Raw genomic sequence first — 12,880 nt, 5'->3', positions numbered from 1 at the left:
GGCTAACGTTGGCATGTTTAGTGGAGATGTGGCGCGACACGACCACTCCTGGGCAGCGTGCAGGGCTGTTCCTGATGGGTTTAAGTACTGCCCCCCCCCCAAACCCCTCCCCCCGTGGATGATACAAGAGAGGAGGGGGGGGGGGCGATGGGGGAGACCCATCCGCCCTTGCGACCGCATAAAATTAGAATTTAAACATTCATTTCGTTATCACACCGCAACGATCTGTTTGGAGGAGAGAGGGGAAAAGAGCAAATTTTGGGACTGTCCCCCGCCCCCCTCCCTCCTCTTGCCCCCCGGGAAGTTTCTGGATCCACCCCTCTCCCTACCCCCCTTCTAGAAACCAACTCCCTCCCAACCACGCCATCCCCTTCTTCTCCACCCCCTCCCCACCAACCCCCCCACCAACCCCCCCGCTGGAACGTACGGGCGATGATGCCGATGGCCGCCTGCGCTCGCACCCATCTCGGGATGGGGAGGGTCTCTCCGCCGCGGGCGCCCGTCCCGGCCCCGCGCGGGCGGTTCCTCCTGGGCGCGTTGCTGGCGCGGCACTCGTAGGTGCCCGCGTGGCGATGTGCGAGCCCCCGCAGGGTGAGGCCGCTCTGCGCGCCGCGGGGACCGTACGCGGTCGCCAGCGACACGAGGCCCCCGCGGTCTCCGTCCCACAGCTGCGAGAAGGTCCGGCCGTGGTGGCGTTGCCGGGGGCGGCGGCGACCACCCGCGGCCCCCCGGGGGTCCGGAAGCCCCGGTGGGCCCAACTCGCTGGGGTCGCGGTCGATGTCCGTCACGGAGAGCCAGGGGATGAGCGGCAGCGACGATGACGACGCTGAAGATGACGACGCTGAAGATGACGACGCAATATCTTCTTGTTGGGTCACCGTGGTGGCTTCTCTTCCGAGAGCTTTTTCTCCATCAACGTCATTATCGTCATCAGATTCATCGCCATCACTGTCGTCGTCATCTTCATCGTTGTCAACATCATCATCACTACCACCACCATCATCGTCTTCATTGATCATGTCCCGCTGGGCCGGGGCGAACCACCACTGAACCTCTGGGGTCGGGACTCCAACCACCTCGCAGTGCAGGGTCGTGGTCCCCCCTAGCAGCAGCGACTGGGACAGCGGGGATCTCACGAAGCCGGCTTCGGGGGTTAAGGGTCAAGAGGTCGGGGTGAACGGGCATGGTGGGGGTCGGGGGTGGCAGGGTCAAGGTCATCGTGGCCAAAGGTCGAGGAAGGTTCACCGGGAGTTCAGGAGGATCACGGGGTGGGTCGGGGTCGTGGTGGTTGATGGCCGTGGCAGTGAGGCGCGCGGGTAGGGGATGATAGTGGTGAGCGGAAAGGTATAGATATGGGTGTTACAGGTGCACAGGCAAGGGGTGATGCAGGTGAGTCAGTAGCAGGTATAGGAAGGAGCGGACAGGCAGAAGAGACAAGATTAGTTTAATAAAAAAGTCATTAAGAAATTATGAGACGATGACCTAGGAGTTGAAAATGGGTTCCTAGTGGTGCTGATAAGTGGCTATGACACGGCCATTATGAGCCCCTTGAGAGAGACCCAAACCTAGGGCTTTAACCTTCCTGGCGGTGTCGCAGGGCCTCTGAAATGGCCATTGTGAACATGCCCTCATGAACACACGCCCTCACCCAGTGCATGAACCCATCATTTCAAGCAGTGCTGGATCGATGCCTCTAACGCAGCCAATGGGAACGTATTAAGACTGGCGTGATAACCCACGGGGTTTGACCAACGCAGATTCTCAACACTGCTGGCTTAATGACTCCGACACGGACATTCTGAACTTGGCAGTGGTGTAGTAACGATATTTTAAGTGGCGTAGGAACGACATCAGTGGTGTAGTGACATTATCAGTGGCGTAGTGACGACATCAGTGGCGTAGTGACTACATCAGATGTGTAGTAACTACATGATCAGTGGTGCAGTGACGACATTAACAATTGCATAGTAACTACATGATCAGTGGCGTAGTAAAGATATCAGTGGTGTAGTAACGACATTAACAGTGGCGTAGTGACGACATTATCAGTGGCGTAGTGACGACATTATCAGTGGCGTAGTGACATTCTCAATGGCGTTGTGACTACATCAGATGCGTAGTAACTACATTCTCAGTGGTGTAGTGACGACATTAACAATTGCATAGTAACTACATTATCAGGGGCGTAATAACGACATCAGTGACGTAGTAACGACATTATCAGTGGCGTAGTAACTACATTATCAGTGATGTAGTAACTACATTATCAGTGGCATAGTAATGACATTACCAGTGGTGTAGTAACTACATTATCAGTGGCATAGTAATGACATTATCAGTGGTGTAGTAACTACATTATCAGCGGCGTAGTGACAACATCAGTTCAGGGAGTGTGGCAATCGATCAGGTGGGGCCCCAATAGTTGATTTATCTCAGCACAGCCGCACGCTGGGGGCTGTTCTATACCGGCGGCTCCTCTCTTGCCCTACTCCACATCGTCGTGACGCTCACGGTCTCGAACATTTAACGCTGTAGGGGCGCTCCGTCTCCGCAAAATGCAGCCACTCACAGCTCCGTCGTAGTTACCTCTTCGAAATATTACGTTACGACTCTGATGAAATAAAATGAAACGTGGAACGTAATTGAAAGCATTTTCATAAAAAAAAATACATTTAAACCGCGTTTTAAATAGGTTTGTGTTCTTTTGCACCGTTGTTGAAAACAAATCTCACGGTGGTTGTGAAGGGGGGGGGGGGCTTGGCCAGGAATTGCACCCCTCCTGAGCCACTACGCCCGCCACGTGCCTCCTCTGGAGGGTGCGGGCCGCTCGCGACGTTGCGGGGGCCTCACGTCTCCGGCAGAGACGGCCGCGCGGGGATAGCGACGACAAACGAGCGAACGGACAGACGCAGCAGCAGCAGTGAGATGTCGACTACCTCGCCTGGTATACAGGAGGCCGTGGGTTCGATCCCGACTCTGACGCCTGCTCATGTATATTTAGAGTTTGCGCGTCGCTATCTCATCATCATCACGGTGGCTAGGAGATGTAAACTACCTCGCCTGGTATACAGGAGGTCGTGGGTTCGATCGCGAACCTGACGCCTGGATTTTTCTCCGTTTTTTCCCCCCTCCACATTTAGAATCAACATCGGCACGCGTTGACAGCCGGGGGTCGGCAACCATGCGGCTCTGGAACCGCATGAAGTGACTCTTTAGGGACCGCCTCGTTACGTTTATGTATTAAGGAACCACCGTCTGGTATTCACGTTGCATTGCGGCTCTTGATATACTATTGAGGTTTTTATACCCTTTGGGTCATGTAGATAGAAAAATAATAAAAAAATCTTCTTGCCTCAGCAGTCCGCCTGCTGTATTTTTTCACCTGAAGACGATTGCTTGTGTTGCGATGGAAACGTCGTGATTTTATTTTATTATTTTTCAAACTACATGACTTTACCGAAAGACCCAACGAGTATAAATTCCTGCAGTCATGAAAGCTTTACGTCAAGATTTAGGTTTTTACCAAATTCGATAAAAAAATGTCTCTTCTCGTTCGTATGGATAGAGTATTTGGCTGCTATACATTTCCACGTGATAAGCCACTTTGTTGAGCTATCATTTGTGATAGCCAGGTCGTTTCTGTAAAATAACTATATAGTTCAGTGGGGCTTTACCTGGTAACATAAAAAAATAGTTTATCCTTCATTAAAACAGTTGTATAGTTTAGAGGCGACATGAGAGTCTCCTTGCTGTGTTAGTGGCCTCACAATGGCCGTGTCAGAGACTCTGAGCAAAGCTGTGGATGTTGAGCCGCCCCCAACCACCAACCATCCCAACCACCAACCACACCAACCACTAACTACACCAACAACCCCAACCACCAACCACACCAACCACCCCAACCACCAACCACCCCAACAGCAACAACCGTCATTCGCCACTAAGACGCTTGTGCCAGGCTATGTGCACCTTGAGGCCACGTGAAGTGTCGAACGCCCGCTGGCAGGAGGTCACGGAGAAGACCCAGGTGCCACAGGTCGACTGATTGAGACGACTGGCTGATGCACCACCTGCGCCCCCTACTGTGACAACTTGCTGCGCTTTAGCCACCCGGCGCTCCGCTCGTTGTTGTGAGCGTCGCTCCTCCGCCCTCCGTTGTTGTTGGAGGGCGACTGCCTCCAACTGCCCAGAGGCATCTTTCACGAGCCTCCTCCACAGAGGCCGATCTTGACACTGCTGGTACCAGTCATCGGCAAGTCCACTCAGCTCTACATCCTCCTGTACCACATCACTCCATCTCTTCTCTAGCCCGTGCTGCGCCCGTTTAGCCCCCTCTATCCGGCCGGACAAAAGCTGTTTCGGCATGCGGTGGCTGGGCATGCGGGCTACATGACCCAGCCAACGCAGCCTTGCCTGCCGATGGGACCGTGCCCAGATCTTTCAAGGATTTGTGAGCTCCTCACACAATCCAGCATGGTTAAACCCAGGATGGATCGTCGGCAGGCCAGCCTAAATATTTCCAATAGGCGAAGATGCTCCAATAGGGGGGTGCACGTTTTGCAAGCATAGAGAAGGGAGGGAATAACCGTGGCCGAGAAGACTTGAAGCTTCTTGCGGAGCAACAGACCAGGTAGCTTCTACACAGCATTACGCAACCGATGAAAAGATAATCTCGCTCGACTGATTCTGAGTGAGACCTCTGCTGTCAAACCGGAGGCGGTCAAAAGCACACTGCCCAAGTATGTGAAACTCTCCACTCTCTCCACAACTGTCCCATCACCGATTGGGAGTTTTGGGGGTGGAGTGCCTGATGGTACAAAATACTCAGGCAAGTGCTTAGTTTTGGTGGGGCTGATGGTAAGGCCCCACCTCTTAGCGGCACGCTCCAGTTTCAGCAGCAGCGCCTCTAACTCCTCCTCTGAGTGAGCGGCAATTACCAAATCATCGACATACATAACGTGGTTGACCAATAGCGAGCCATCCCTTGACCGCACCCGGGCATCGATCAGCCTCCCATTGTAGCTGTATCAGATGGACATTCTTCTGGTACAGCCATCAAAGGCTTCACGAACTACGTGGTCGAAAAATATGTTAAATAATGTGGGAGCCAGAGGACATCTCTGTCGCACCCCAAGGTGAACAGGGAATGGCTCCGACTCCCGGCCACGTAGTTTTACCCGAGCCCGCTCACCATCATGAAGGTCCTTAATGATCGTGAGAAGAGGGTCAGGGACTCCGAAAGCACGAAGAACAACCCAAAGCCCAGGCCTACTGATGGTATTGACCAGGTACAATAAAGCAGAGATGTAGGTCTTGTTGGATTCCTTACACCTCTGCTGTAGCAAATGGACAGAAAATATGGCATCTGTGCAGGACCGCCCTTTCCTGAAACCGCATTGGGGCTCCGCAAGCCTCTCCTTGCCTGGCAAGGCAATGTTGAATAATCCTTGCCAGGATCTTTCCCGGCACACTGAGGAGTGAGATGCCCCTGTAGTTGTTACAGTCTGTGCGGTCCCCCTTCTTGAAGAGGGGGACCACCAGGGCATCCTTCCAATTCTGCGGAACCCGTCCAGTGTTCCAGACTGTTGTTATGACGTCATGTAGGACAGTCTGTGCGAAAACGCCACCCTCCCTCAACATTTTGCTTGGGAGATCATCTCTGCCCGGTGCCTTTCCTGGTCTCAGACTCTGGATCACCTTTTGTGCTTCCTCAATAGATGGTATCTCAGCCAGCCACTCACAGGAGGTAACTTCTTCTTCCAATATTTGAGGCACCGCAGCCTCAGCATGGTCATCTCAACTTTGTCCCACGATGTTTTCCATGTCAAGGGATTTCCCCTCCCCCAGGACTTCACGAAAATGCTCAGCACATCTGCAGACCTGTTCCTGGGGGTCGGAGATTGGATCACCATTTTTCCCCTTATGATGGAAATAGGTGTGGTGCTGCAGGTTACTTTTTTGATGGAGTTAAATAGGGATTTGTGATCACGGGCCATTGAGGAAGACTCCATCTCCTCAGCAACCCGCGATCACCACCCATTTTTGCAGCGCCTCATGGCTCTCCGAACCTCCAAGCGAAGGCTGCGGTGAGCCTCCTCATTCTCTGACGTGGGATGCTGTAGACGATTAGAGTGGGCCTGTCGCTTTTTCTCAGCCATCCTAAACACCTCCTTTGTCAGCCAGGGTCTCTGGGGAGGTCTGGACCGCGTCCCCAAAGCAGCCATTGCATTTATCCTCGACATCTGGAGGAGTGGGGGACAATGCCAACCCCAGCCGCAAGCCATGGTGAAATTCTCGCTTGCAACTTTCATCAGCTAGCTGAGACCAGGCCACCTTAGGTTTGAATGGGGTCCTGGGTGTACACCCAACACCGGAGTGGAAGAATGGCAGGCGCATCTTGCAGATGACAAGTTGATAGTCAGAGGGCAGATCAGCTCCACGGTAGGTCCTGGTGTCAAGGACATGGGCCTGCATCCGCTGTTCCGTCACTATGTAGTCCAGCAGATGTTCTTGCTTGCATGATGTTATGTGGCTGCGCCGATGCCGGACCAGTGTGCTGGTAATTACAAGCCCATGGGCTGCACAAAAATCTAGCAGCCTTCTACCATTGTTATTGAGCTGACCTGGCCCATGCCTTCCAATCACTCCAGACCAGGTGCCAGCATCATGACCAACTCGGGCATTTAAGTCGCCCAACAAGATGACTCTATCCCGAGGGGCCACTTTAGCTAGCACCTGTGACAGGAGGTCATAGAAGGCATCTGACTCATCGGCCTTGCCTGCATCCCTCCACGGATGTTCGTCTTCAGTGGGGGCACAATTCACCACGACCACCACTCCTCGCCTCCGGTTGATGGGAAGGCGAGCCCAAAGTAACCTGGGGCTTACAGCTTCCCACACCTTACCGCCACGCTCCCATGCCCCCTTAATGATTTTGTTCAGAAGAGCCACTCCCTGTTGTTTTGTAGTCTCCTGACGTGAGTAGAGGACTGTCCACCCCTCAATGATGGCAGGAGCCAGAGCCGGTCCACCGGACCTCCTGAATACCACAGAGATCCAGGTGGTACCGTTCCAGCTCCTGACAGAAGAGTGGCAGCCTCTCCTCCGCAGTGAGTGTTCTAACATTCCACGTAGTCATCCGTAGTGGCTTTTTGTTGTTTTTGGAGGAGCCCTGAGGGTAAAGATTCAATCTCCTGACTCCGCCAAGTGGGGTTTGGCCAGGAGACGTCATAGACGCCTGTACCCCCGGGGCCTCCGGCACAAGCTTATCAATCAGATATTTTTACGTGGTTGTGTGGTAATTTATTGAAGGTGGAGGGGTTACCAGCCCCTCGCACCTGTCCAGAGCCCCCATTTAGCCGCTGTGGTGGTTACAAACACCCTGAGGGGAAAGGCCAATCGGAATTGGCCCTCCCACCCCCCCAGCACTGTCCACGACAACGTTGCCCTTCCGGCACCACGAGGAGGTAGGGGGTTGTTTTCTTTTTCACACAGACCCCCCAACCACCAACCACACCACCCACCCACCACCACCACCACCCACCACCACCACCACCACCCAACCACCCCAACCACCACCACACCAACCACACCAACCACCAACCACCCCAACCACCACCACCCCACCACCAACCACCCACCACCCCCACCCCCAACCACCCCAACACCACCCAACCACACACCACCCCACCACCCACCCCCACCAACCACCCAACCACCAACCACCACAACCACCCCAACCACCAACCACACCAACCACCAACCACACCAACCACACCAACCACCAACCACCAACCACACCAACCACCAACCACACCAACCACCAACCACCCCAACCACCCTAACCACCAACCACCCCAACCACCAACCACACCAACCACACCAACCACCAACCACACCAACCACACCAACCACCCCAACCACCAACAACCCCAACCACCAACCACCCCAACCACCCTAACCACCAACCACCCCAACCACCAACCACACCAACCACCCCAACCACCAACCACACCAACCACCAACCACACCAACCACACCAACCACCAACCACCAACCACACCAACCACCAACCACACCAACCACCAACCACCCCAACCACCCTAACCACCAACCACCCCAACCACCAACCACACCAACCACACCAACCACCAACCACACCAACCACACCAACCACCCCAACCACCAACAACCCCAACCACCAACCACCCCAACCACCCTAACCACCAACCACCCCAACCACCAACCACACCAACCACCCCAACCACCAACCACACCAACCACCAACCACACCAACCACACCAACCACCAACCACCAACCACACCAACCACCAACCACCAACCACCCCAACCACCCTAACCACCAACCACCCCAACCACCAACCACACCAACCACACCAACCACCAACCACACCAACCACACCAACCACCCCAACCACCAACAACCCCAACCACCAACCACCCCAACCACCCTAACCACCAACCACCCCAACCACCAACAACCCCAACCACCAACCACCCCAACCACCCTAACCACCAACCACCCCAACCACCAACCACACCAACCACCCCAACCACCAACCACACCAACCACCAACCACACCAACCACACCAACCACCAACCACACCAACCACCAACCACCCCAACCACCCCAACCACCAACCACACCAACCACACCAACCACACCAACCACCCCAACCACCAACCACACCAACTACCAACCACCCCAATTACCAACCACCCCAACCACCAACGACGCCAACCACCAACGGCTCACAATGGCCAACCACATTCCGTGAGCCAATCCGCAGCGAGCACAGCGTCGGTGGGTTCGGCGCTCCTCTATGTCCGCTCCGACGGAACACGCAAAGTACGTACAGTGGACAGGGTTTATCCTGTCCGTCCGATAATGCCCGCAGCTATTCCGAACCCCGCAGGGGAGGCGGGGGGTGGAGGGTGGGGGTCCAACTTCGAAGCGGATTAGGGGATTAGCGCGGTGGCCCTGACGTCACTGCCCTTTCGTCTCGTTGTGCCCAAGACTTAATGAGCCATGTTCAATCCACTGCTGGCTGGGTGGAGGCTCCCCCCCCACCACCTCCTACCACGCTCCCCTCCCCCTATGCAGACGCCACGAAACCCGCGATGCAAACAAATCCATCCAAATCTTGCGCGCGAGCTCATCTCATGCAGAAGGACCGTTGCTCGAAACGTCACCTGTAATGTATATTTGTTTTTTATAAGGCCACACAAAATTGTATTAACGAGTGTGTTCAAGTTGTTGTTGTTGTTAATTGTGTTTGTGCACCATTACCAAACGCAGCAGCAACAGCATCATTGCCAAATCATTTGTCTCCCCGCCCAATTGGGATTACTCGGAGCACCACCAATCATCGTCACAACCTCGCAGCCCAGGCGCCGAGTCACCCTGTGCCGCACAGGGGGGAGACAGCTCGCCACGCCGGGCCCACGTTGACGCGTTACACCGGCTCCTAATCCTTATTTGGATCTCCGGTTGGCGCGTTCCTCCGCGCTGCGTCTCGGGACAGCTCCGAAGATTCGTCTCCTCCACGTGGAGGGGTAAGCGGCTCCTCGTGACACGTGACGCGTGGAGGCGAGTTGCCCCACTCATTGAACCACCGCTTTACGCCAAAGCTGCCACACGGGCAGCCTTGGCGTTCGCCCTCCACCCCCCACCCCTCGAATCGACGCCGCTGCTGCTGCCGCTGCTACCGATGATCGAACGAACTCCTCACCGTGTCACCCTCTCGTCCACGTACGGCGGGGGTTCCCCGTTGGACGCAACGTTGACTGGCCCGAGCGAGACACTGAAAGTGGAAACCTGTCCAGAATATTGCGTGCGTAGAACCAATGCTGCTGCTGCTGATCTCATCTGATTTGTATTCGTATGCAGAGCGCCTTCACTCAAGACTCTCTGCGACACAGCTTGCACAACGATGACAGAATGTCACGATGTAATCGACAGGGGCGTGCTACAAGGATTGAGGAACGAGCGCTTGGGGGATCACAAAAGGGCTACAGGGGAGGGACGGGAAGGAGTGGAGGGGCGAGGGGAGCGGATGGGCGATAGGGAAGAGGTGAGGCTTCAATAGAGGTACGGAAGGTTAAGGAGGTGGGCTGCTTCATGTACATGAGAAGTTATCAACTCTCAGAAGGCCGTGTGTGTGCAGCTGATGGGATGTGGAAAAAATACGAATTATTGTTTTATGTGGACAGACAAATGCGTGAATCATGAGTATTATCTGCTTATATATATGCCGCTATACGGTATAGAGGTTCCCCATACTGTGGTGTTCGCTCTAGCGAGCGCTGTTGTACACGGTGTAGAAGGCGGAGTACATTCTGCACTCCCTGTGGCCGGGGTGGAGAATTCAATCGACGCGGAGGAAGGTCCCAAACAGGTGAGTTAACACATGGGAGGACAGGTGAGTGCACACGTGGGGAGCACAGGTGAGTGCACACGTGGGGAGCACAGGTGAGTACACACGTGGGGAGCACAGGTGAGTACACACGTGGGGAGCACAGCTGAGTACACACGTGGGGAGCACAGCTGAGTACACACTTGAGCACAGCTGAGTACACACTTGAGCACAGGTGAGTACACACGTGGGGAGCACAGCTGAGTACACACGTGGGGAGCACAGCTGAGTACACACTTGAGCACAGCTGAGTACACACTTGAGCACAGGTGAGTACACACGTGGGGAGCACAGCTGAGTACACACGTGGGGAGCACAGCTGAGTACACACTTGAGCACAGCTGAGTACACACTTGAGCACAGGTAACACTTGAGCACAGTCTCACCTGAGGACTGCCCCTCCGTGGACCAGGCCACGAGTGTGATCACCAGGGACAGGAGGAGGATGTGGAGGCGGTGGCTGCTGCTGCTGCTGCTTCGCGCCATTGTCTCGGTCCAAAGGGAGCCGCTCCGGCACCGCGCGTCTCTGCGAGTGCAGCTCGGCGGCGCGTGGGGTCCGGGGGTTCGAAAGGGAGGGGGGGGGGCATGGGGATTGGGAGGATGGAGGGTGGGGATTGGGAGGATGGAGGGGATGGGGATAGGGAACAGTGGGATTTGAGGAAGGGAGGGGGTGTAGGTGATGAGAGGGAAGGGGGGAGGGTCGACGAGAGCAGGGGGATTGGGAGAGGGGTGGGGGATTAGAGGGAGGGGGTGGGATGGAGGGGAGGGGCCTGCGGGCAGCACTAAGTACCCACAACCTGTGAAGACGGGCTACTGCCCGCAACGTCGCCTAACTTTATACATGTTTTTATTTTAAAGGAACGACCCGTTTTTATTGACGAGCGCATTTGGTGTTATTGGTGTGGCTGTTCGCCACTGCCACCACAGCTTCAGCAGCAGCGACATCAAAAATGGGGCGCCACGGTGGCTATGAGATGTTAACTACCTCGCGTGGTACACAGGAGGTCGTGGGTTCCATCCCGACCCTGACGACGCCCGCTGCTGCTGCTGTATATTTGGAGTTTGCGTCTCTCCTTCTATCTCATCATCATCACGGTAGCTATGAGATGTTAACTACCTCGCCTGGTCCACAGGAGGTTGTGGGTTCCATCCAGACCCTGACGACGCCCGCTGCTGCTGCTGTATATTTGGAGTTTGCGTCTCTCCTTCTATCTCATCATCATCACGGTAGCTATGAGATGTTAACTACCTCGCCTGGTACACAGGAGGTCGTGGGTTCCATCCCGACCCTGACGACGCCCGCTGCTGCTGCTGCTGTATATTTGGAGTTTGCGGTGTCTCTCTCCTCGTGGCCGCGTGGATTTTTCTCCGGGTCCTCCGGTTTTTCGCTCCACATTTTGAATCGACATCACCACGCGTTGAGAGTATTTCACTGCTCTGCATTTCCACACGATGAGGCACTTCGTTGAGCTATTAGTTGTCGTGACAGCCAGGTCGCTTTCGAAAAAGATCTACACAGCTACAGTGGGGCATTACCTGGTAAAATAAAATACAAATCTAGTTTTACAACTTGGTTCCGAGAGTTGAGTGCAGCGGAGTCGGAGCGTGGCCTGCAGTACGCACAGCGGTGATGGGGGACCTCATCTTGACTTCAAAGAATGTATCCCGCGCCTTAACCAAGGCCGCTTTATACAGAATGAACAACGGTACAACAAGTGAATGTAATGGTGGAGATGAGGTAAATGAAACAGATGAGCGGAAGCGATGGTGCCTGAAATTCGATGAAAGCGAAATTGATGACGGTTAACGATGATGAGGTGTGAAATGAATGGGGGGTGAATGAGCGAGAGAGCCGTGTCATGAGAATATGAAGAGGGAACAGTAATGGTGGCGGTTATGAGGGTGAGCTAGGGCGTCACAATAAGTGCGAGCTTTGAGCGCGGAGCGGAAAATTCGTGAGCGAAGGTGACCGCTTGATGTGGGGGGGGGGGGGGGGGGGGGCAATTTGTTCCAGTGCAGGGAGGAGGGGGGGCGAGAAGAGAGAGGAGTGAGCGCAAGAAGGAGGGACAGAGAAAAACAGCAAAGATTGAGAACGTGGAGGGCGAGAAGGCGAGTTAGAAAGATACAAGCGGTGCAAGATACACGGTGGGGCAAGACCATGAAGAGGATTTGTAGACCAGGCTGAGGAAATTGAAGAGGCACGCATCGATCTCCACCCGCCGTGCGTCAAACAACAACGACCCCGTGAATGGAGAGCACAATCCAATACACCCACCACGCAGTGCCGAGCGGAAGGTAACGTCATCACGGTCAGGATGACGGTGATGACGCGTCCTGCACGGGGCTCGACCAGGCCAGGGGAACCGGGTACGGGCTGGGATCCACAGAACCGCGGGGAAAGGGGCTGGCGGGGTTGGGCGGTGTTAGGCAAAACTAGAGAGAG

General features: G+C 55.0%; 1 protein-coding gene across 6 annotated transcripts in view; it reads right to left on the bottom strand.

Annotated features, from left to right (window-relative positions):
- The window catches only part of LOC116942083 (basigin-like), a 34,529-nt gene extending 23,409 nt beyond the window's left edge, over positions 1-11,120 (bottom strand). For all 6 annotated transcript variants that reach the window (XM_076066724.1, XM_076066725.1, XM_076066726.1 and 3 more), the window contains exons 1-2: positions 10,824-11,120; positions 428-1,144 (exon numbers count right to left, since the gene is read on the bottom strand). In XM_076066724.1, the coding sequence (XP_075922839.1) occupies positions 428-1,144; positions 10,824-10,923 (817 nt within the window). In that variant the 5' untranslated portion in view covers positions 10,924-11,120. The remainder of the gene's footprint in view (positions 1-427; positions 1,145-10,823) is intronic.
- Between the last annotated feature and the right edge of the window lie 1,760 nt (positions 11,121-12,880).

This window comes from Petromyzon marinus, chromosome 13 (genome assembly GCF_048934315.1).
Source record: "Petromyzon marinus isolate PM22_M1 ecotype Great Lakes invasive population chromosome 13, UKy_Petmar_22M1.pri1.0, whole genome shotgun sequence".
Lineage (NCBI taxonomy): Eukaryota > Metazoa > Chordata > Hyperoartia > Petromyzontiformes > Petromyzontidae > Petromyzon > Petromyzon marinus.
This window is presented reverse-complemented; position numbering and strand designations above follow the sequence as displayed.